The 23,449-nt window shown below is 38.0% G+C and overlaps 1 protein-coding gene and 1 long non-coding RNA gene across 4 annotated transcripts in view; one reads left to right on the top strand and one right to left on the bottom strand.

Annotated features, from left to right (window-relative positions):
- Positions 1-292: 292 nt before the first annotated feature.
- Positions 293-23,449, bottom strand: part of LOC581458 (G-protein coupled receptor GRL101) — a 65,177-nt gene continuing 42,020 nt past the window's right edge. Inside the window, exons 8-14 of one of the 3 annotated variants that reach the window (XM_030982289.1) lie at positions 22,633-22,704; positions 19,315-19,386; positions 17,124-17,195; positions 7,192-7,263; positions 6,185-6,256; positions 5,304-5,375; positions 293-4,006 (exon numbers count right to left, since the gene is read on the bottom strand). In XM_030982289.1, the coding sequence (XP_030838149.1) occupies positions 2,866-4,006; positions 5,304-5,375; positions 6,185-6,256; positions 7,192-7,263; positions 17,124-17,195; positions 19,315-19,386; positions 22,633-22,704 (1,573 nt within the window). In that variant the 3' untranslated portion in view covers positions 293-2,865. Of the gene's footprint in view, positions 4,007-5,303; positions 5,376-6,184; positions 6,257-7,191; positions 7,264-17,123; positions 17,196-19,314; positions 19,387-21,471; positions 21,544-22,632; positions 22,705-23,449 lie in introns of all 3 variants that reach the window. The other 2 variants (XM_030982288.1, XM_030982290.1) reach the window with 2 other exon arrangements.
- On the top strand, positions 17,723-19,065 carry LOC115922751. Its single transcript, XR_004063594.1, has 2 exons — positions 17,723-18,199; positions 18,678-19,065. It is a non-coding gene; the product is annotated as an uncharacterized LOC115922751 (long non-coding RNA).

Genomic DNA, 23,449 nt, shown 5'->3' with positions numbered 1-23,449 from the left:
TACATATTATAATTTATAACATATTGGAACAAAGTACAGACTACAATTAACTTAGTTATATCGAATGAATAAAGTTTTGTTATATCCCCTACCCCCGTTAAAAACAAAACCAACAACTACAAACACAAAACAAAAACAGAAAACAAAACAAACAACAACAAAAAAAAAAAAAAAAAAAAAAAAACGAAACGAGACCGGTCAATCACACACAGCTGTGAACCGGGCAGGCCCCCCTTTCCTCATCCCTTGCATTTTCTTGCATATTGTCCATGTTTACCTTGAGATGTTCCCATTTTTATAGTGGAGCGTCAACGTATTTCGTTCAGTAGCACTCTTTCTTTCTTCCTGTTTACTTTTGAATATTTTCTCTCTTATTTCTTCAATACTTGGAGGCTTCTTTTTTTCCCTACTAATAAATATCAAAATATATTTAATTAATAAAACCACGTGATTAATCATTTGCCTATCTTCGGTTATTTCGTCTAATCCAATGTGAACTTCCTTCCAGCTCATATCTTTAAGGATTGGAATATCCAAACTATCACTACATTGATCCCATAATTTTCTCACCATTTCGCATTCAAAAAATATGTGCCTATATGTTTCCTCTTCTTTTCCACAAAATGAGCATTTATCACTTAATATGAAATGAAACCTATATAAATAACGATTGACATAAACAATTTTATAAAGCATTTTGAATTGAAATTCTCTTAGTTTATTATCTAAAGTACTAATTCTTGGTCGGACAAAAACCTTTTCAATTTCTTTAACCGACAGATTGTATGATGAATGTAATTCTGAAAACTGACAGGGACGTCTTGCATTTTTTGTATGCATGCCCTGTACAGATTCTTCGAACAAACCGATTCAAATTGGAATGTTTTTTTTGTGAACATAAATTCTATTTTTAGATCATGAAATGAAATTTGCCTCTTTGTTAATTCGATTTTCCATTCCTTAGGTATATTACCATAGATTTCTTTAAGCATTGATATTTCCTCTTCCTCTAGTCCCATACATCTGAAATAAGTTTCCGACTTCAATGTTCCTTTTCCATCTATAATATGGTACAATCTATAAGTATTTTTTAAGAAAAGATTTTCATTGAAGTATGTTTTTCCACTATTGTGTATAAACCTATTATTTAAAAAAATTTCATTCCCTTTGTGAGTTGTATCTTTTTTAATAAAATCATTCATATCTAACCAAATATTTATTAAATCCCGATAGTATTTTGGTAATTGTATATCGATCTTGTTAGGTAAATAGTTACAGTAAAAAATAAGATTTCCTCCGAAAGGTCTCATTAAAAATTTGAAATACTTTTTCCATTTAACTCTCTGGTTTCCTGTTACAAGTCTTTTAATCCACATCACCTTTTATACTTTCACAAAAAGTTGAAAGTTGAGCATTTTTAATCCTCCTTGCTTGTAATCAAAATACATCGTACTTTTTTAAATTTTGTCTTTACCTCGCCATAGAAAATTAAAATAGATCTCATCAATTTCTTTTATAACCCATTCAGGCACTGGAGTCAAAGAGCTTACATAGATTAGTTTTGAATATGCGTATGTTTTCAGTAAATGAATTTTCCCTATCAAAGTAAGATCTCTTTGTTTCCACCAATTTAACAATTTCTTTATTTTGCTTAATATTTCTTTGTAATTCATCTCTTCCGCCACATTGGGATCTAATGTAAAATATATACCGAGTATTTTTAAAATGTGTGCCTCCTTTCCAAAAGGATACACAGTCGCAGAGCCAACAGAAGATCTTAAGGGTAAAATGAATGTTTTATTTCCATTAATCTTTAGTCCTGATATTTTCCTAAAATTTTCCATGATTACCTCTATTCTGTTAATCGAGTTTATGTCTCGTACAAAAATTGACATGTCATCTGCATATAAGATCATCTTTATTTTTGTTTCTCCAAAACAAATACCTTTTACCAACTTATCATTTCTAATGCAGTGAGTTAAGCATTCTATGCATAAAATAAATAAATATGGAGATAACGGATCTCCTTGTCTTACACCCCTTTGAACTTTAAAATATCCGGTTGATTTACCCCCATTAAAAACACAACTTTGAGCATTGGTAAGTAAAATTGTAACCCATTCACAAAACATTTTCATACATTTGGTTACATTACAAAATAGGCTTATTGACTTTTTCAACTAAAAACAAAGTGATCCCTTATGTGGTTTCTGACAGAGTGGATTTCCACTTCATTGTTCTACTGAAAGAGTGCATCAAGTTATACACGTTATCCTTTTACTAACAAAGTGGTCTCAGTGATCTAATATCAACTGGAATTATCTAGTAATTAATCGAGTAATCTCTACACCAGTTGGGAATAATAATAATAATAATAATAATAGTAATAATAATATTGGATATTTGTATAGCACACATAATTTTCCACCACTTAAGGTGCTCAAGGCGCTCCAATATTACCCCGGCTCTTCTAAGCTACTGTATTAGTGCTCACAACATTCATGGAATTCCTCCCTGCCGGTACCATTTAACACCTGGGTGAAGAGTGGCAAATCTAGATTAATGCAATGTCTATTAAAGGACAGGCATTAGTTACCTCGATGGAACTCGAACCGCGAATCCTGTGATCGTCAGTCCGACGACGTATACTAGACCACCTTACACCTGTCCTGGTGATCAGATATTTTTTTTTGCTGCATGGAGCATGTGTATGTGTGCGTGTGTGTGCGTGTGTGTGCGTGCGTGTGCGTGTGACTGTGTTTGTGAGCTGTTTTCTTCTTTTTTTGCACACTGACATCTCATTTTGTGCAATTTATTTAGCCAACACGAGATCAAACTGTGTTTTAACACCATGAGAAAAAAAATCTATAATCTGGTGTCGTGTTCGCTGCTTTTATTTGCAACCACTGTACTGATTGTCTTCATCGACTTCTGACTCGCATTAGCCCTCTTCTTCTTCTGACCGATGAACTCCGTGAATGTGTAGAGATAAGGATTCAAGGTAGAGTTGATGGGCAAGATGAAGACGGCCGACCAGGCGTAGAGCGAGACAGGGAGCTCGACCAGCCTGGCCTGGGAGAGGATCCCCATGATGATGACTGGCATCCAGCACAAGAAATCGGTGCCGACGATGATGGCCATCTTGAAGGCGATCCTCACCTCCTGGTCGTGCGGGGATCCCGTTTTGCGGTCCTTCCCGATGCTGTTTGCTGATTTTCTCACCTGGACGAAGATGATGATGTAACAGATGAGGATGAATAAGAAGCAGATGAGGTTGATACCCAAGAAAAGTACTATGGAATAAATCCAAGATGGCTGGAGGCTCCCGTCATTGTTAGGCGTAAAGACAGGTATGGCTAGGGTGTGATCGTAGACTAGAGTTCCCGTCCCTGTTGAATCTACGCTCAGGGGCAGACCGATGCAGACGTCGGATAGCCCGTAGAACCCAGGCACGAATGAGCCAATCACCACGGGCCCCAGGCTGATGATGATAGTGATGACCCATGTGATGCCGACACAAACCCGCGCCGACTCGGAGTGGAATTTGAATCTGCTGAACGGGAACACGACACTCAGGAATCGATCGACGGTGATGATCGTCAAAAAGAACACAGAGCTCTCACTTGATAGGATGGCAAGGGCACCTGCAAACCTGCAGAGACCAGAGCTTCTCCAGTGCGGCGCTTTGAGGAAGTAGTATTCCCCGTAATAGGTATCAGCTGATGCTATAATGATCATGAAAATACCCATGAACCAATCAGCGATGGCTAAGTTCGAGATGAAAAAAACTTGCGCATGATTCCTCGTGTTCGATCGCTTCTTGCGGCATCGGATGAAAATAACCATGGTGTTGCCGAAGAGGGCACCGAACCCGAGTACCCACATGGCGATTCGCAGGACGTTGTTAGGCATGAGTCTGGTGCAGGAGTCTAGCGAGGACATCGAAGCTTGTGAGCATTGATCGGCACTGTCAAAGAGACAGCAGAGACGGTAGTCATCCGTCGAGCTGGGGATTAAACAAAAACGGTTCAACTTGTTACCTACGAATTAATTCGCATGCCCGCTGTACACGGGTCGTTATTTTGCTGAAGTAGGACTGCGTGAACGAGTGGTGCAGTATTTGAAGCACCATGTTCCATGTTAGAGTGACATACTAAGACGAATGCAGATGAATAGTGCAAACATTGCACTGAATTACTAACGTATACGCTACTTAATAGCGCAATTAGTAAGGCAATAGAAATGACGTCTCGCACACAACCGGCAGAAGGTACGTAGTGTCTGTATATATAGGTATTTGGATACCAATAACACCAATCTAATTAAAATATCAAGTAAATTCTTCAACCTAAAGAATCCTTCGTGAAATATTAGGATAAAAAGCGTTACTGAGTATTGAAAAAGAGAGAAAAGAAAACTGAATTATCCTTGCACGTAATTGTTCAAGACTTTACATACGTGATCTAGAGCACGCGTAGGTCGGTATGCATGTTTATTGGAGCATAATAGGTGACCTACATGAAGGCCTACTATTGTCCCATAATGAACAAAGATCCTCAAAGATTAGTACGCAAAGCTTTCACACAGACATACCTGTGTAGAAAGACTGTTCAACAAACAGAAGAAAAGTGGTTAGTATAGCCCCCCCCCCCCCCCCCACTCAGTGTTATTTAGGGTACGCATATGCTCGTTTCCTCTTTTTGAAAGCACCCCCTATCTGAGGACTGCCAACATTTCCGAACCCCCTTTCGCGGGCTTTTTGCGGGCTTTTCCTGCCTTGGATACCCCCCTAAATCATGAAAAATTCTCAATGTACCCCCCTAAATTCGGAATAATTTCTCAGGAGACCAAAGAGATGAGAGAAAAAAAAGAAAATACACCCCCTTTTTAAAGAAATCTGCGGGCGAAAAGTTAATACACCCCTTTTTTTTACAATTCTCGGGCCGGACTCTGTCGCACGAAAAGTACCCCTTTACCGGATATTTTGGTAACACGCATGGGGTCATTCCGACCCCGGAGTGGGGGGGGGGGGCGGGGTATAGGCAGGTGGTCTTTCCATACACGTTCTTTAAGTCACATTGTTTCAATGAGAAACATTATTCGAGGGAAACAGAAAGTGTAGTCCGTATAGAGAGGAGGTCTCTAAAGCAGGATTGACTGTAATGGGAAGTGGAATCATTCCTTTGATAGCACAGTATGTTAGTGCCAATAATTTTTGTTCCTACCAGCACTCTTGGCATGCCAGCGACGGTGTAAAACGGTGCTAAAAGCAAATAAAAGGTTAAGAATAAGATATAACTTACAGGTATTGGATACTCTCGATTCCCCTGAACATGTCTGGTTCAAGATGGTTAAGCTGAACCTCCACCAACTGCCTAGAAGTTATATCAAAATATATTTAAAAAACAAAAACAAAAATAATAGACAAATGATACGAGATTTGTGCGAATGAGACTGGTTAATCGTTAGTTTGTTTCTTTTTATTCGTTTGTGGCTTTTTTTAAAGTACAAAATCATGTATAGATCAATATTAATGAGAAGGTTGAGTTCGGGTATCAGGAAAAAGTGGTGGTGAGCTTAATTATCATGATCATTTTCTTTCGAATTCATGGCCCCGTCTTATAAACTGATTAATTACAACTTATTTGCAATTGATATCAATCGCAACGATTTACATAAGAGATAGATGACTGTAAACTTGCGATTGATTGGAGGACTTGCGACTCTTATAAGACGGGGCCAAGGACGGGGCGATGTGGCGTGCGCCTGTAATCCAGCTCATAATGGAAGTTACAAACTGATTCAGCCGAGGACGCAGGTTCGAAACTGAGTCACGTATTTCGTATGGTGACGTTAGAGGTTGGTCCCCAGACGTTAATAATCATATCTGATTGATACACGTCTGTAAATATCCAAACACACACACACACACACTCACCTGTTTCATTAAACCTGTTATCAATAACAAGTTTTAATGACTATCATAAGCTACTGAAATCGTTGCATTTGATTGGCTGCGAGCAGATTCATCATGAAAAATTAGCGTTTGTTATTGATAACAAATTTTATGAAACAGGGACTTGGTATCAGGAAAGCTCTTCCCGTAAAAAAACAGCCAACAAATTCACCGCCGTGCATATGAGCTAAGTTCAGTATTTGTCGCGGTCTTTCGCTTTTTACTTACAAGTTTTGGATTTTATTCGTGTAGTCAAAAGTGCCAGGCTCGATATACGACAATGGGTTACGTCGGAATGATCTGAAGAAGAAAAAAATAATAAAAGACAACAATATCAACAGCAACATCAAAAATAATACCAATAATATACATACTACTAAAAATGATAGTAATAATATAATAATTAAATAATACCAAATACCATACTGATAGTTACTAATACTATTTATACCGATAATGATGTTTACAATGTTGGATATGATTAAAATAAAATCTATTTAAAGATAATTGGTCCGTCATCGACAGGGCCGGATCTAGGTTAGGGGTACAAGCTGAGTCAGAATATTCTCTCACAAGTAAGATTTGTCTTCCTTCTGTGTATTTCAGAAATATAGGTTTAAGATTTTGCTGGATTATGCGGGAGTATATTTTCCCGATTCTGTCCTGGGTAGGCTATTCTACTCTCTGTCTTCACTGCCAATAATTGTGCAGAAATTCTATTGTAACTTAAAACTAGGAATCTGCAAGCCCCCCCCCCCCTCAATGTATGTGTAGCAGGAAGATGAGTGTATGAAAGAATGTGCTAAATTTCAGATGAAAAGGTTTTCTCTCTATGAGTGAAAATGGACTCCCTCATTTTGTACACAACGAATTGGGTGAATTAAACAACGCCCTTTGGCACAATATTCATTATGAGACAAATTACAGTCAAAATAATGTCTGTTCAAATTTGAATTTTGCAACTGGCGTTGTTTAATTCACCCAATTTCATGAAAGTTTTCAATTCTGATTTTTTTTAAAACACCTTTTTGGCCTTTTTACAAGTTTTGAGATTTCACCATACATATCCCTTCAATATAAACGCATATACATGGACATACGCTGATTGCTTTCAAGGTTGAAGAAAAGAGTCTGAAGTAAATGGAATTTAGGGATAAAGGAAGAGATGGTAAAGCTCATATATATTGGGGGAAAATTTGCAATGAGCTTGAGATTAAAAAATATTGTAAACATACATCCATTCCACACTAGAAAGTCCATCGAGCATTCCTTTACGGAGTTCGGTTAGCTTGTTGTCCGTAAAAGATCTGTCATTAAGAAAAAAACAAGACTGGTTATACCATATATCAACATCATTCAGCTAAAAAGAATTAAATGAAGTAACTAACAAAACATAATAATTAGGAGTATAATGTATATATATGTATAAATGAATAGTAAACTGAAAGATTTAATATGTATTTTACAATCTACCTACATACATACAATAAGTTTCTAAATATTCGTTTATATGCATAAACATTGATATATCGAGGGGGAAAAATGTCTCATTAAATGTTATGAACTTTTCTGAGCAGGTTACTTATATTGGATGGCTTTGAGTGTGATACTTATATAATATTGACTGGCCTTGAGGGAGATACCACATTGCCCAAACTAGACTCATTAGTCTATTAGAACCAGGGCTCAAATTAATTTTTTGTCCACGGGGGCTCTCCCCCCCCCCCCCCAAAAAAAAAGAGCCCCCGTGAGCCTTCTCACGGGGGCTCTTTTAGTACTGACGGGGGCTCTTTTCCATTGAATTGGTACATATGATACTCTTCAATTATTTGCTATTTCATCATTATCACTTTAATCAGCATTTTCCCTCTTACAAATTTACAAGCTACATAGCTGTTCCTGACTTTCATCCCGTGATGACATTCTCTCGATTTTTTCTCGTTCTGCACATAATTTCCTCCTCATTATTCGGAGCAACCTTTACATTATTTCTTTACTGAGCCGCGTAGCGGCGAGGCGATTTTGTGTGTGTGCTATTTTGGACAGGCGCGGATCAACGGTCCGATTCTACCGCCCCCTAGCCTCCCAAACCGGTAAAAAAAATAGGATAGTAACGTAAAATTTACCTTACAAAATTAAATAAAAAACGCCCCCCCCCCCCCTGACCTGCCAGTGACACAAATGCGGCATCAAAATATTTGTGCTTCTCTGACCGTAATTAAATGCCTAAAACCCCTGAACCCCCCCACCCACACACCAATTTACGCTCGCTACCCTCTACCTGATCGTAAATACTTTAGCCCCCCCACCCCCACTTTCATAAACGTTCACCTGAGATAGGTGAAAGTAAGAGTTAAAAAGAAAGTCATGCTAAAACGGCGCTTTACCTCCCCCCCCCCCCCCCCTGAAAAAAATATAATAGATTAGTGGTCCTCCTGTCCAGCATCCCCCCTCTCGCTTTAATATTCACCGGCGCAAAAATGTTCCCCAAAAACTGGACCCCCCTAAACAAATATATGTGCATTTATCCAGACCCCCCCCCCCGCTCATTCGCCGATCGCCGGCTGGCTGATTCGCCGCTAAATATTTTCTCAAGATTTGGCCCTCCCCCCCCCCCCCCCCCACCTCTTGCCGCCGGCTGGTTCGCCCCTGATTTTGGACCCCCGTAAGTGATGTTTTCCTGGCATCTACTTACGAGCCGCATAGCGGCGAGGCGATTTTTGTTGTTGTTGCTATTTTGAACCCCCGTATTATTTTCCTGGCATCTACGTTTTTCTATGCACATCACATTTTCAACATCACATTTTCACTTGGCAGCCCAAGGGGGCCGGGGGGGGGGGGGGGGGGGGGGAGGGGTTATTCGTGTTACCAAAATGTCCGGTAAAGGGGTACTTTTCGTGCGACAAAGTCCGGCCCGAGAATTGTAAAAAAAAAGGGGTGTTTTAACATTTCACCCGGAGATTTCTTAAAAAAGGGGGTGTTTTTTTTGGACTCCTGAGAAATTATTCCGAGTTTAGGTGAGTACATTGAGCATTTTTCATGAATAAGGGGGTCTCCGAGGCAGGAAAAGCCCGCGAAAAGCCCGCGAAAGAGGGGTTCGGAAATGTTGGCAGCCCTCAGATAGGGGGTGCTTTCAAAAAGAGGGAACAAGCATAATGCGTACCCTAAATAACACTGAGTGGGGGGCCGGGGTTTCTGCCCTTGCGCGATTGCCTCCAGCTCCAGCAGACATGGCGCGGCAGCGTGCACACGTGCCGTTACTAACGGCGCAGTAGGCCTATAACCACTGCTGATGGCGGCTCTGCACTGCGAGCTGAATCAGTAATAACCCAGATAACAATACGGCGTTGGGCCAACGTCGGCCACGGTCGGCAGGGTCGCAGTCGGCAAGCCAACGTTGGCTAATCGTTGGGCCATCGTCGCCATTTTTTACTGATAGATGGTGGCTATTGGTTGGCTCATTCGACGTTGGGCCAATGTTGGCTGAACGTTGGTCCATTGTCGCCATTTTCACTGATAAATGGTGGCTATTGGTTGGCTATTCGACGTTGGGCCAATGTTGGCTGAACGTTGGTCTATTGTCGCCATTTTCACTGATAAATGGTGGCTATTGGTTGGCTATTCGACGTTGGGCCAATGTTGGCTGAACGTTGGTCCATTGTCGCCATTTTCACTGATAAATGGTGGCTATTGGTTGGCTATTCGACGTTGGGCCAATGTTGGCTGAACGTTGGTCCATTGTCGCCATTTTCACTGATAAATGGTGGCTTTTGGTTGGCTATTCGACGTTGGGCTATTGTTGGTTTAATTTTGGTCCATTGTCGCCATTTTCACTGATAAATGGTGGCTTTGGGTTGGCTATTCGACGTTGGGCCAATGTTGGCTAAATGTTGGTCCATCGTCTCAATTATCACTGATAAATATTGGCTATTGGTTGGCTATTCGACGTTGGGCTAACGTTGGCTCATTGTCGCCATTTTCACTGATAAATGTTGGCTTTTGGTTGGCTATTCGACATTGGGCCAATGTTGGCTGAACGTTGGTCCATTGTCACCATTTTTACTGATAAATGGTGGCTATTAGTTGGCTATTCGACGTTGGGCCAATGTTGGCTGAACGTTGGTCCATTGTCGCCATTTTCACTGATAAATGGTGGCTATTGGTTGGCTATTCGACGTTGGGCCAATGTTGGCTGAAGGTTGGTCCATTGTCGCCATTTTCACTGATAAATGATGGCTATTGGTTGGCTATTCGATGTTGGGCCAATGTTGGCTGAACGTTGGTCTATTGTCGCCATTTTCACTGATAAATGGTGGCTTATGGTTGGCTATTCGACGTTGGGCTATTGTTGGTTCAATGTTGGTCCATTGTCGCCATTTTCACTGATAAATGGTGGCTTTGGGTTGGCTATTCGACGTTGGGCTAATGTTGGCTAAATGTTGGTCCATCGTCTCAATTATCACTGATAAATGTTGGCTATTGGTTGGCTATTCGACGTTGGGCCAATGTTGGTTGAACGTTGGTCTATTGTCTCATTTATTACTGATAAATGTTGGCTTTTGGTTGGCTATTCGACGTTGGGCTAACGTTGGCTCATTGTCGCCATTTTCACTGATAAATGGTGGCTATTAGTTGGCTATTCTACGTTGGGCCAATGTTCGCTGAACGTTGGTCCATTGTCATTATTTTTTACTGATAAATGGTGGCTTTTGGTTGGCTATTCGACGTTGGGCTAAAGTTGGCTCAACGTTGGTCCATTGTTGCCATTTTCACTGATAAATGGCTATTGGTTTGGCTATTCGTCGTTGGGCCAATGTTGGCTGAACGTTGGTCCATTGTCTCAATTTTAACTTATAAATGTTGGCTATTGGTTGGCTATTCGGCGTTGGGCCAATGTTGGCTTCATGTTGGTCCATCGTCTCAATTTTTTTTTTTAAATGGTGGCTTTGGGTTGGCTATTCGACGTTGGGCTAACGTCGGCTGAACGTTGGTCCATCGTCTCAATTTTAAATTTTAAATGTTGGCTTTTGGCTGGCCATTCGATGTTGGGCCAATGTTGGCTGAACGTTGGTCCATCGTCTCAATTATTACTGATAAATTGTGGCTGTTAATTGGCTATTCGACGTTTGGCTATTAACGTTGGCTCAATGTTGGTCCATCGTTTCAAATTTTACTGAGAAATGGTGGATATGTTGGCTAATATACGCGACGTTGGGCCAACCTTGGCTTAACGTTGGTCTATATCGTCTCCATCTTTACTGATAAATAGTGCATGTATATATTGGTGGGCTATATGACGTTGGGTCAACGTAGCAAATACGACCTAGTACCGCTACATCCGGGTAAAAAAAATTGCATGCGTGCGCATGCCCATGTGCTCATGCAATTGCAACGTACGTCAGCCATATCCTGTCCATTTGTCTGGATCAGTTGCCGGGGAGTACCAACACTGCATGGTAAATGAATGATTTTCTTTCTCTTTCAACGTTATTTTTGTGAGCATGTCGCGTGAAACTGATAAATTGTATAGTGTGAGAACTCCCCGTCACAAAGCGAGGGAAATAGCATGAGAAATTGTTAAAGTAATCATTGATAATTCCCTGTCCAAATGAAAGTGAAAGTGCAGTACGAGTGTACCACTCGGCATGTACCCGCTTAGCATGCACACCCGCTGCGTGCAATTAAAGTGTGAGTGATGGCTATGATGGCTATGATGGGGGCCGAAGTGTCGGCATCAGATGCATTGAGTGTTTGCCGTGATAAATGTTAATATGTTCCTGACTTAGAGTTAGACCTAGGTGATGTATTGATGCATCATGTTACAGCGTCCGTGACAGTGATGATGTTCATCCCAATATGCAATATCGACCATGAATCAAATGATTGTGAATCTGTTGGTGTTACAAGTGTTGAACTTAAGAAGGTGCTGATGCATTGTTGGAAAGACCAATTGAATCAAATAGAGATGAATGGGAAGACGCATCATTTTTTTATGCATATCTAAATGATATTATAGTCTCGATCTGATACTTTCAGATTTAGAAGTAGGTCTATACTATACTCTTATTCCTACTCTTCGAAAAGGAATAAATTACGAGATTGGGCTGTGAATTAAGATATCCCGCTAGTACATGTTTCTAGCCTCCTGAAATCTTACAAGGGAGTGTGCCAAGTCTGCCAAAATATGCAAGAACTTTGTATCAACACATTTAGTGGATTGTGAGTGTGATGTGAAAGAGGTAGCTGTTGGGAATTACCCTCATTTTGGCATTTGCAATCATTTAAAGTCGCAATTGGCCAAGAACCTCAATTTGATCAAATAGTAAATAGGAAAAACTATTGGGGGCGGGGGTAACACTGATCGATCCCATAATTTTCATTCACAATTTTCATTCACAAATTTGATTATTGCTGCATTTTTATTCTCATTTTCAAATTAGTTTTTATTGTTTATGCACATGTATATTAAATTGCTATAATTTGAACTGAAGGTAAATATTCTAATTATTTATTTTTTAAATTCTGACGTTCTTTATTAATATATTCAATTCTATATAGCTCTTCCAAATCCCAATACTTTTTTCTCCCATAATTCCTACAATTCTGAAATTTAAATATTAAATCCTGCATTTCATATCGTCAACTTCACAACAAATTCCAGATTCCTCTACCCGTTCAGATCCAGCTACCCCTACCTCGATCATCCAGAACAGCATCAACAGCACCAAGGACCCCTTCGACATCGACCCCATCAACCTCCAGAACACTGTCGACCCCAACGACCCCATTGACCTCAACATTCAGAAATATGGGTATGTCATTTGGCATTTTATTCATTTTGTATTTAGTTATACATGTAGACAGGATAGCACTTCTTAGTATTCGTTATAGTTGTGCCCTGCACACAAAGTACAAATGTACTGGATTAATGTACGTTTGTGTAGGACATAGCTGCTAACGGATGCTAGTATCTTTTTCCTGATTATATTGAGAAACTGCATTGTGATCACTTACAAAACTATTCAACAACAACAAATCATGAAATACTGCTTATAGCAGTATTTTTTTGGAAACAATTCTGAATGCAGGGTGCCACAAAAAACAAAACACAGTCAATTGATTTGTTTCTTGTATAAGCAACTAACGATATAGCTTTGTGTTTTTGTTTCTACTTTGAAGCCCCTCGAGCTCTCTCAAGTATTGGGAGCTTACATAAATACAAAAAAAAGTATTGGGAGCTTCACATTTCACTTCAATGTTATAATGATGTGAAAGAAAATGCCACTCTTCTTCAAACATTTGTCCTAAAAATTAGAAAGAATACAAACTTACTAATAAGGGTTTTGTGTTGTATGCAGAAAACGCAAATTTTGTATTCTTTCATCCATATTCTACTTCAAACATTTTGTTAGGGCAATATTCTATTTGCAGAAGTGTCCGGGTGTTAATGACATCCTCTTTTACATCATACCATTTAAGTGAGATTGTGCCATCTATTCTTTGGCTAATTTTTGGATCCAACACTTAAGAGGGGATTTAAACTGTTATCAATCAAGCATCTCAACACTGAGCAAACAGATACTAAAAATTGGTTCTTTCTATTGAAGAATATTACTGCCATTTTACCTCAAATGTATATTTCCTTTGTTAATAAGAGTGTTTGATGCTATTCTAATTAAACAAGACAAAAATAAAAGAAATCCATTCCTTTCTAATTTCCATACGTCTGGGTCATTCGCTCTAAAGTTTGAACGAAGTTATTTTCATGACAAAGTACTTCTATCCATGAAATTTCATCAAAACTAGGGAGGATGTGCCACTCAGGACTACTTCCCTTGAATGCCGTACTATTTGATTAATATCCGTACTATTTCAAGGTGATGTTTCCATGATCTGCTTTTAAATCTTGTTTGGTTTCTTTCTTCTTCTTTTTTTTGCCGCAGATGTCGAAGTTGTACCACCACAAGCTAGACAAGATTTTGATTCCGACTAACCCATTCTTTAAAGGTCCATTACCTTAGGAAATTAAAACTTTTATGTCTTGTATCAAGACTCTTTTAAAGCAACATAATAAAAATTGTTTCATAAATAAACGCCTCCTTATATTTTTTACAATTTTTTGAAAACCTCTCCAAGTTGCTCGTCTAATGGTGGACCCCGCCCTTACAATTCTCAGAGTTCCTCGGAATGATTGACCAAAGGATTAGTAATGTTATATCAAGAACGATCAGGCAAGCTACGGTGCTTGCTAGCCAGCTCTGCAGGCATTATGTTTTGTACACAAACATAAACAATAACTTTTGTTATTAAATAGTGTGCTATGCATCTTTACTTGTTATTTATTGTGGTGAAATTTCACTAATGGCCCAATTTTAAAAAGAGAGCTATACCATGAGTCGAAGAAGGTCGTAATTGATTTGAATGCCTGTATAACGTGTCAACTAAATGCATGCTATAAAGAATTTCAAAGGTAAGAAAAAAATGTTTCATATATCTAAGTGACTAAATGTTTTTCGTACTACCTTCTTCTCAATTTAAAGAAATATTGAAAGTGGTATATCAGAGTGAAGAAACTTGTGTTTTTCCCTTTACAAGCTCTGCTCTTTCTTACTTCACTTTCAAATTTCCTCTGTTGTTATATAAACATTTAGCGATTGCTTTACTTCACACATTCAAGCAATGAAGACTATCCCTCCTAAAAAAAAACAGTTTGTAGATGTGTTAACAATAGATATGGCGACGAAATGTATCAGCATCTCTGAAATGCCTAAGCATAAAAAATGTTGGCAATTTCTCTGAATTTTATTTTTTATTTTTTATGGAACATTGTTTACATTAATTGCCTAGTTCTTGGTATGCAAATGGTGGACACTTTATTAATTTCTTTATATTTTTGTGCTGTACATATGTAGAGGAATCTTGTCATAAGCAATCGTGTTCGTCTGCCAGAAAGTTTGATTTGTTTTACTCGGGAAGTTGTGAGGATTGTTTATTATATTCGTACAATGAATTTCAGTATGTTATGTTGTGTTACGTGTAAGCGACAATTCATTTTATAACAGCTCCTATCGTCCTAGCATTCATTGATAGTAGGCCTATATTGTGACACATTGAGATACCTTGAACTTGAAACTATGTTTACATCTTTTTCGAATTCAAACGAAAATACAAAAGAAAGATGTACAATAATTGTATTCACATTTACAACAGTTTGTTTATTACACATAAAATAAAGTATGTTTTATCACAAAATCAGTTTATTTTCCTTGTTCTTTTGTTTTGGAGGAAGGGGATGTATTCAGAGCAAATTCTAAGAAGCAAGATGGTGAACTTTTCATTAAAATGGGACAAATAAGTTGTTATCAAGTTTTGATAGTGATTAAAATGTACAAGATAATAGACATGACGAAATTAAAATAACATGTCCCTCTTGCTTCAATATTGTTATTATACTTATCTTGCAGAGGGATCTATAATGAACTTTTCTCAAATTCAGTCTAATTTTGATGAAATTGTTACTATCTTCATTTTGTGGATTTTGCTCTGTTTATTTATTTAATCCAATCTTAAACTACTTGGCTTTTCCTTGTCACGTTGTGATGCATGTGTTTGAATGATTGTACATGTCCGATGTAGTATGATCTTGACGATGTTCTTATGAACGGACGACTGATGTTGGTGTGAATATGTTTTTGAGTTGGTGTTGGTAATGTCAGAAGGATGTTGGCATGAACTGGAAAGGGGAGGTACAACGTCGGCACATGGTGGGATACGGGTTGGCATAACGTTGCTTCTACGTCGGCAAATGGTGGAGAAGAGGTTGGCATAACGTTCGTCTAGCATTGGCACATGGTGGAGGAGGGGTCGGCACTTGGTGGGAAAAGGGTTGGCATTATGTTAGGACAACGTCGGGGAGACGTCGGCACATAGTGTAAAAGGGGTTGGCATTACGTTGGTCCTACGTCAGGGAGACGTCGGCACATGGTGGCAAAGGGGTTGGCATTACGTTTGTCCTATGTCGGCATATGGTGGGATAGGGGTTGACATGACGTTGGTCATACGTCGGGGGGACGTTGGCCCGATGTTGGCTTAATGTCATTTCGTCGCTGTCGAGCCAACGTTGGCCCGCCGGCAAGAAAGCCGTTGGCCCAACATCACATTGGCGACGATGGCGCAACGTAACAGCCCACGACGTCGGCACATGGTGGGATAGGGGTTGGCATAACGTTGGTCCAATGTCGGAACTACGTCGGCACATGGTGGGATAGGGGTTGGAATAACGTTGGCCCTACGTCGTGGAGACGTCGGCACATGGTTGAAAAGGGGTTGGTATAACGTTGGGCCAATGTCGAGGAGACGTCGGCACATGGTGGGATAAGGGTTGGCATAACGTTTATCCAATGTCGGAACAACGTCGGCACATGGTGGGATAGGGGTTGGCATAACGTTGGTCGTACGTCGGCACATGGTTAAAAAAGGGTTGGGACGACGTTGGTCCAATGTCGGAAAGACGTCGGCATACGGTGGAAAAGAGGTTGGCATAACGTTGGTTCAATGTCGGGAGGACATCGGCACAAATGGTCGGATAGGGGTTGGCATAACGTTGGCCCGATGTTGGCTTAATGTCATTTTGTCACTGTCGGGCCAACGTTGGCCCGCCGGCAAGAAAGCCGTGGGCCCAACATCATGTTGGCGACGTTGGACCAACGTAACAGCTTACGTTGGCCCCACGTTGGCGTAACGTCGTATTGTTATCTGGGAATAGGCCTACTCATAGAACGGTAAATCTTGCACGCTAATCTAAGTTCTATTTCATTGGTTTAAGGTTTAAAAATTGAAACTCAATATTGTGTTAAATTTATAACAGAAAAGATAATCTTTATTTTATAATTCCACGGGGGCGATTTTTAATTTTGCAATCGCCCCCGTGAGCAACCTGACGGGGGAGATTATGTAGCTCACGGGGGCGAATCGCCCACCGCCCCCGTGTATTTTGAGCGCTGATTAGAACTATTATTAGCCGTGAGGACATTATACCTTTCTTAGACGTCCATTACATTTTCACGGTAAAGTTGTCGTCGATTTTACGACTGACATTTTTATTTTCATTTTGGAAGAAAGATGAGGGTGATGCATAAAGATGCGAGTTAGATTCAAAATGACTTACATGCCGGTGATTTTGTCGAGTCCACTGAATGCCCCAGTCTCAATCATGCTGATAGAGTTATTCCGAAGTATCCTTAAAAAAAGAATTAAATGTACATAAAGAATACAAATGGGAAAAATGGAAGTTGAATTGAAATGAACTAAAATGGTATTCATTAAAATAAAAAATAAAAAATAAATATACAAATCTATATCATAGTCAATTATTATGAAGGAGAGAAATATAAAGATAGAGAGAAATAGAGGGAGGAGAGGGAGAGGCGAGAAAGAAAAGCGAGAAAACGAAACAACGATATAGAGGCAGAGGTGTGACAGTCTAACGGAAGAACATATTGTAAATTGCATAATAAATGAGTGGATTCAACATATTGAATTAAAAAGATTACTGAACTTATCACTTTCACTCACCTCAGTCTATTGAGTGGCTATTAGAAGGGGACAAACGCTTATCATTAGCCTTTAAATTATAAAAGCATTTTGAACAATTAAATGAGATTTCTTGGCTTCGAAAGTATGTTTTTGGAAGGACGTGATTCAGATTTTTTGTTTGTTTTTGAACTTCAGTAAACGACTTGAAATTGGTTAGATTTACGACAAACACTTTTTGATAATCTATGTCAGACCCTGTTTATTAAGGTATATTCTATTTTTTGAGTAAACCTATTTTCTATTTTTGAGTAAGCTTATATTACTGTAAATTATTGAACCCCTATTTAAAGTGTACCTTTAAACTATGTTTCTATTAAGATCACCTCTCTGGTATATGCTACTGGTGAAACAAAGAGATGGGAACAAAAAGACCCTTATTCTATAGGCCTTGTTTATGTCTTAAACCCAGACCACTTCCTTTATTCGTAGAGTACATAAATCATGAATGACCAGTGGATACACTTACTGGTACCCCTTTGTCTTGGGGATAGGGAATAGTGGGGTTGTTTGCCTGGTTTGGAAGACAGATTGGCTTTCTCGTTGAGAGCAAGTTTAGACTTCAAGGCAGATAGACGTGTGATGTAACTTCCCCCAGAAGTTACTATGTCGCAGCTTTTTAAGACCTGCCTTGATTTTGTTTCTTAACAGGTAAGCGAACACCCACCTTCCTAAAAGTATATTCATGTTCTATTCTAGTAAATTATAGAGATATCACAAGTTCCTAATGCAATTTGAATTAATTGTATGATATTGTTTAGTGTGATTCTCCTTGCGTTGGAAAACCCATTTTATTATATTTTCATGTGTTTGTCCCTTACTTTTGAGACAAGATGGTTGTGACTGTGTATGAATTAAGATACCACTTTCCACAAGCCAGACCTATTTATAGATATTTCAGTCATTGTAAAATACTTTTGATTAGATAGTTTAGTGATAGCCCAATAACTACTTGTAAGACGATAAATACTCTTGTTGAATTACTGTGTTCCATATAAAGAAGAATTATTATTGATTAAGTAGGAGAGCAAGTTTAGACTTCAAGGCAGATAGACGTGTGATGTAACTTCCCCCAGAAGTTACTATGTCGCAGCTTTTTAAGACCTGCCTTGATTTTGTTTCTTAACAGAGTTCCACCATGGTTCCACCATGGTTCCACTTCCATTTCCCTCGGGACAAGAGTTGGGACTGCTGTCGTTGTTCAGGCAACGCTCTCCGCCTGATCGATGTATTTAGTACTTACTGACGAACGACTTGTGTTTTATCATTTGTACTTCATATGAACATATATTCTTTTCTTCTATTCCCTAATATGTTTCTACTGTACAGTGTAGTTTACTTTGCTTTTTTGCTATCATTTTTGTAATAAACATTGTAAAGCTTTGCATGTAGCTGTTTTTGTAAGAATTGTTTGTTTGAAATCGAAATGCCAGTTGTCACACTGGGAATTTATTATCGGTGTACCTTTGACACTGAATATTAATAAATACCTCTTTGGAATTATCATTGGCACAAAATATATGTTTCAGACTTATGTATTTTAATGGATCTCCGTGTTTACTAATCTTAATTAATTGAACCGGCGCAGGCATAGGAAGCCTGTGTAACATCTAATTAAACAAAAATATGAGCAAACTTATAATGATGATTTAAACCAAAAAATAAGTTTATAGATAATGCACATCAATTTTGCTTCTTAATAATGAAATTTTAAGACGGCGTGGAAAATATTGGAAAAAAACTTGTTCATATCAAACTATACTTACAAGTCCGTTATATTTCCGAGATCCTGGAATGTCCCCGAACTTATTGATTCTAACTTATTATGACCGAGGTCTCTGTAAATCAAAATCATTGTGATATGTATCATCAAAGGATATTATTTAATTAGAAAGATATACATATACGTTAAGGAGGAAAACAATCTTTAGAGCAAACTGAATACAAAAAATATCTGGGAAAAATATCGGGGGACTATATGCATTATGTTATTACAAAAAGAGTGTTTCTGCTGGATATAATTTTCTTTCTGTTTTGCTATAAACACTGCATTGTAAATTGATTTATAATGTATTCATGTTTACAAACAGAATGTTGATTTGTAACATTAAATTGTAAATTGATTTATATAATTATATGTTTCCGAGTCGAAACAGAATATTGATTTGTTACATTGCATTGTAAATTGATTTATATGTTTATAAACAGAATATTGATGTACATCAATGGATTTTAATAAATACAATACAACACAATACATCATAATGCATTGGAAAATAACTGGAAAAATATATATCGAGATATGAAATATAGTCATGTGAAGCAAATGCGTGTAATTCAATGTGATATAAACTGATAAAAGTGAAACCATTACCCCTACTCATACAAATCCACCAAATACCACAAATAAATTTACATGATACAAAGGAAAATAAATATTGTCATGAAAATACATGTATAAGAATTGCACATACAAGAACATAACCAAGAAAAAAGTGCAAAAAATTAAAGTAGGTTAGAATCACCATTTATTCCCTTGCTTCGTTTCAAAGCAAACATGCTCTAATTAATTGAAAGTGTCACCTCTTGCACACGAGGCGTCCATCTGATTGCGCGATACTATAGGGACTTTTAGATTTGCATGTCGACATAGTGGACTGCTACGTGTGACATCTTTTAAGGCAATGTAACGTCCGTTTAAGGCACTGCCAGTAGGGACTTTTAGATTGAGTGGACAAGAACACGACGAACGCCAACTGATCATGCGTGTCAACGTACTCAACTGCCCATGTTGACTACAATTAGAAATCTTTTAGATTGCACTCGACGATATACATGCATGCAGGAAGTAACACTATGAACATGACAGACAAAGAAAGAGATCAAACTATACAATTCCTCATTCTACCATCAACAGGCCATTTTCGAAATGTAACCAAACTTAATGCATAAGTCTTTGTGTATTGCCTCAATACAAATTATTTCATTCACCTGATAAGAATAATATTAATTCAATAGTTAGAATGCAAACTGCATATTTAAAGTGTCGCTAGGTAGGTCAAGCCATAATGTTTGTCCAACCTGGCAACAACTAATGTATGCAGTTTGGATTCTGTCTATTGACATACTATTATTCTTACCATGGAGAATGAAATAATTTTTATTGAGGCACTTCACAAAGACTTATGCATTAAATTTGGTGACATTACGAAAATTGCCTATTGCTGTGGTAGAACATCCTTTCACTGCTATTATTATGTAAAAATGTGTAGAACAGGTGAATATGCATGTGACACCTGTTCTACACATTTCTACATAATAGCAAGAAAGGGATGTTCCTTTGTCTACCTGAGGAACTGTACATGTTATGCGCACGCGACATATACTAGTACCGTACTAGATGTAGGAAAATCAAGGTTGACGCATTCTCGATCGCCGACTGAGACGACGTAACGCATGTGCAGTGCCTTAAAATGACGTCACATGTTGCAGTCAAAGCTGTCGACGTGCAAATCTAAAAGTCCCTAGTGCCTTAAAAGGACGTCACACGTAGCAGTCCACTTTGTCGACGTGCAAATCTAAAAGTCCCTAATTGCGCTAATACGGCGAGACTACAAAGGCACCAGTAGGATAACTCAACTCAATGTTAACACTGGTCACTTCGTAGTCACTTTATATATGATATCGTTTTCACATGCTGCGTCAAAGACTATGCCAGTCGCTGACGCAACCCTGCGTCATGAAAATAACGCCTCGTGTGCATCGGGATGTAAACATGATTTTATTTATCACTTCTTTGCTATATATTAATGAGAATAGACACGAACAATTTGTCACAGTTCTACAATATTACTAGGGTTAAAAGAATGACCTAACAAAGAGGCAATGAGAAAAATGAAATAAAAATCTAAAGAATTACTTACAACCAAACAAGATTTTTCAAGTCGCTAAAATAATCTCTGTGCACCACACTGATCTTATTACTGTGGAGATATCTGGATGTGAAAATAATAATCAAATGTCACGAAAAATTGTTTACGCATGCATTCCTATCCAATGCCACAACGTACTTCTCTAGATGCATTAGAGGGATTTTCTACCACGAGGTACTCTTATATCTATTGGATTCCCGAGAAGAAGGTGGGAATTTTTGGCTAATTTTAAATTTTGCTAATCATAATCAATGATGGAAATTTTAAGATAAAAGTGTTGAAATAAAAAAGAGAGGATCTTATGCTCAAGAAGGATCCGCTATTCAAATCGCTGCACCGTCCGTAGTTTTCTGGACCAGAAATGATGAAATAAAATGTTTAAAACATGATTTCTAATGATCTTTGATATTTTCTTTCTTAGTACTGTCCCTGAGCTGATGATTTCGGCACGGTGTGCAGTATATATTTTGAATCTCCGCGGAACATTTCGCACCCAATATGTGCATTTTTCCCCTCGAGTTGAATAGGCCACCGGTGGCATCATAAATCCATCGAGAATGAAATAAAATGTCTACATGATTATCGTCACCATTCAAAATAAATTGGTAACAATATGGATGTAAAACATAAGCAGAAAAGAGGAAGGGAAAGTTTGATATTCCGCTATTTTACACAGATATAAACGTATGATAAGCAGCAAATCTAAATCGGGACAAAGAGAAAAATAATATATAAGGAGAAATTAAAAGGCACTATGCAATTTAAAATCAACGATAAAATAAAAATCGAATTGCAATTGTCGTGATAGCTCATAGAATGACAAGAACATGTACTACGATTGATATGTACTTCAAAAGAATCTTTCTAAGATGAAGAATATATGAAGTTCTAAAAATAGATTTTTTAACTGATTTGTTTTGAAATAATAAACTAACTACAAGATTTTTTAACTGATTTGTTTTGAAATAATAAACTAACTACAAGATTTTTTAAATCTTCATGAATTAAAATAAATGATATGAATCTAATTGAATCAAATTATATTCATACCAAAATTACACATCTATAACATGCTTCCACCATTTTCCTTGTTGCACAATAAAGGACTAACTAAAATATGATCATGCCACGTTAATGAAACTTCTCACTCACAATCGTCGTAACTCAGGAAGACCAATAAACGCGCCATTCTCAATAAATATCAACATATTATCATGCAGATACCTAATATATTCGGATAAAAGACGAACAATGAAATAAATCTGAACTTAATTTAAACGGTTACCAAGAGATATCCTTGGTAACCAAAACAATCTCGAGAAGGTCATCCGTTTTCAAAGAAAAGTTATTTTCTTGGTGTAAGGTATTGTTAACCCACATGAACTGGGCATTTCCAGTGGTTTTAAAGACTCGAGGCGCTCTGAAAAGTATGGCCACACATCCCAAATTACCTAACTACCTATAACACCAGTATTACAAAAAATCAACAATCGTATAAAAACACCAATAAATATTTCTTTTTTTGCTCATCATTTCCGGCTTCATAATTGATTAATTTTTGTTTAAATCTCGTATACAATTTCATTGAATGCATCTAAAATATGTAATATTAATTTACAGTATTAATGCTAATTTGATTGCTTTCTTTTTTCTTCAAATGTATAATCATAGTATTGATGTATTTTCAGGGACCCATGGAAAACCAACCTTAGTTGAATGGGCTTACTTGGTGATATATTGATAAATGAGTAAACAAAATAAAGTGAAATTAATAATAACGATATTTAGGGGGTGTAATCAGTGTTTATAATTATTGTGATTCATAAGGGCCCTGATGACCCGTCTTCAGCTGACCAACCTTGATAAGGCCCTCGAGCATTCAAGGAATCTATTCCTACTGGGTACCCATTTATCGCACCTAGTTGGAGAGTGATGAATGTAGAATAATGCTTTGGATTAGTTTAAACTA

Source organism: Strongylocentrotus purpuratus, unplaced genomic scaffold, assembly GCF_000002235.5.
Source record: "Strongylocentrotus purpuratus isolate Spur 01 unplaced genomic scaffold, Spur_5.0 spur5_scaffold_12, whole genome shotgun sequence".
NCBI lineage: Eukaryota > Metazoa > Echinodermata > Echinoidea > Camarodonta > Strongylocentrotidae > Strongylocentrotus > Strongylocentrotus purpuratus.
This window is presented reverse-complemented; position numbering and strand designations above follow the sequence as displayed.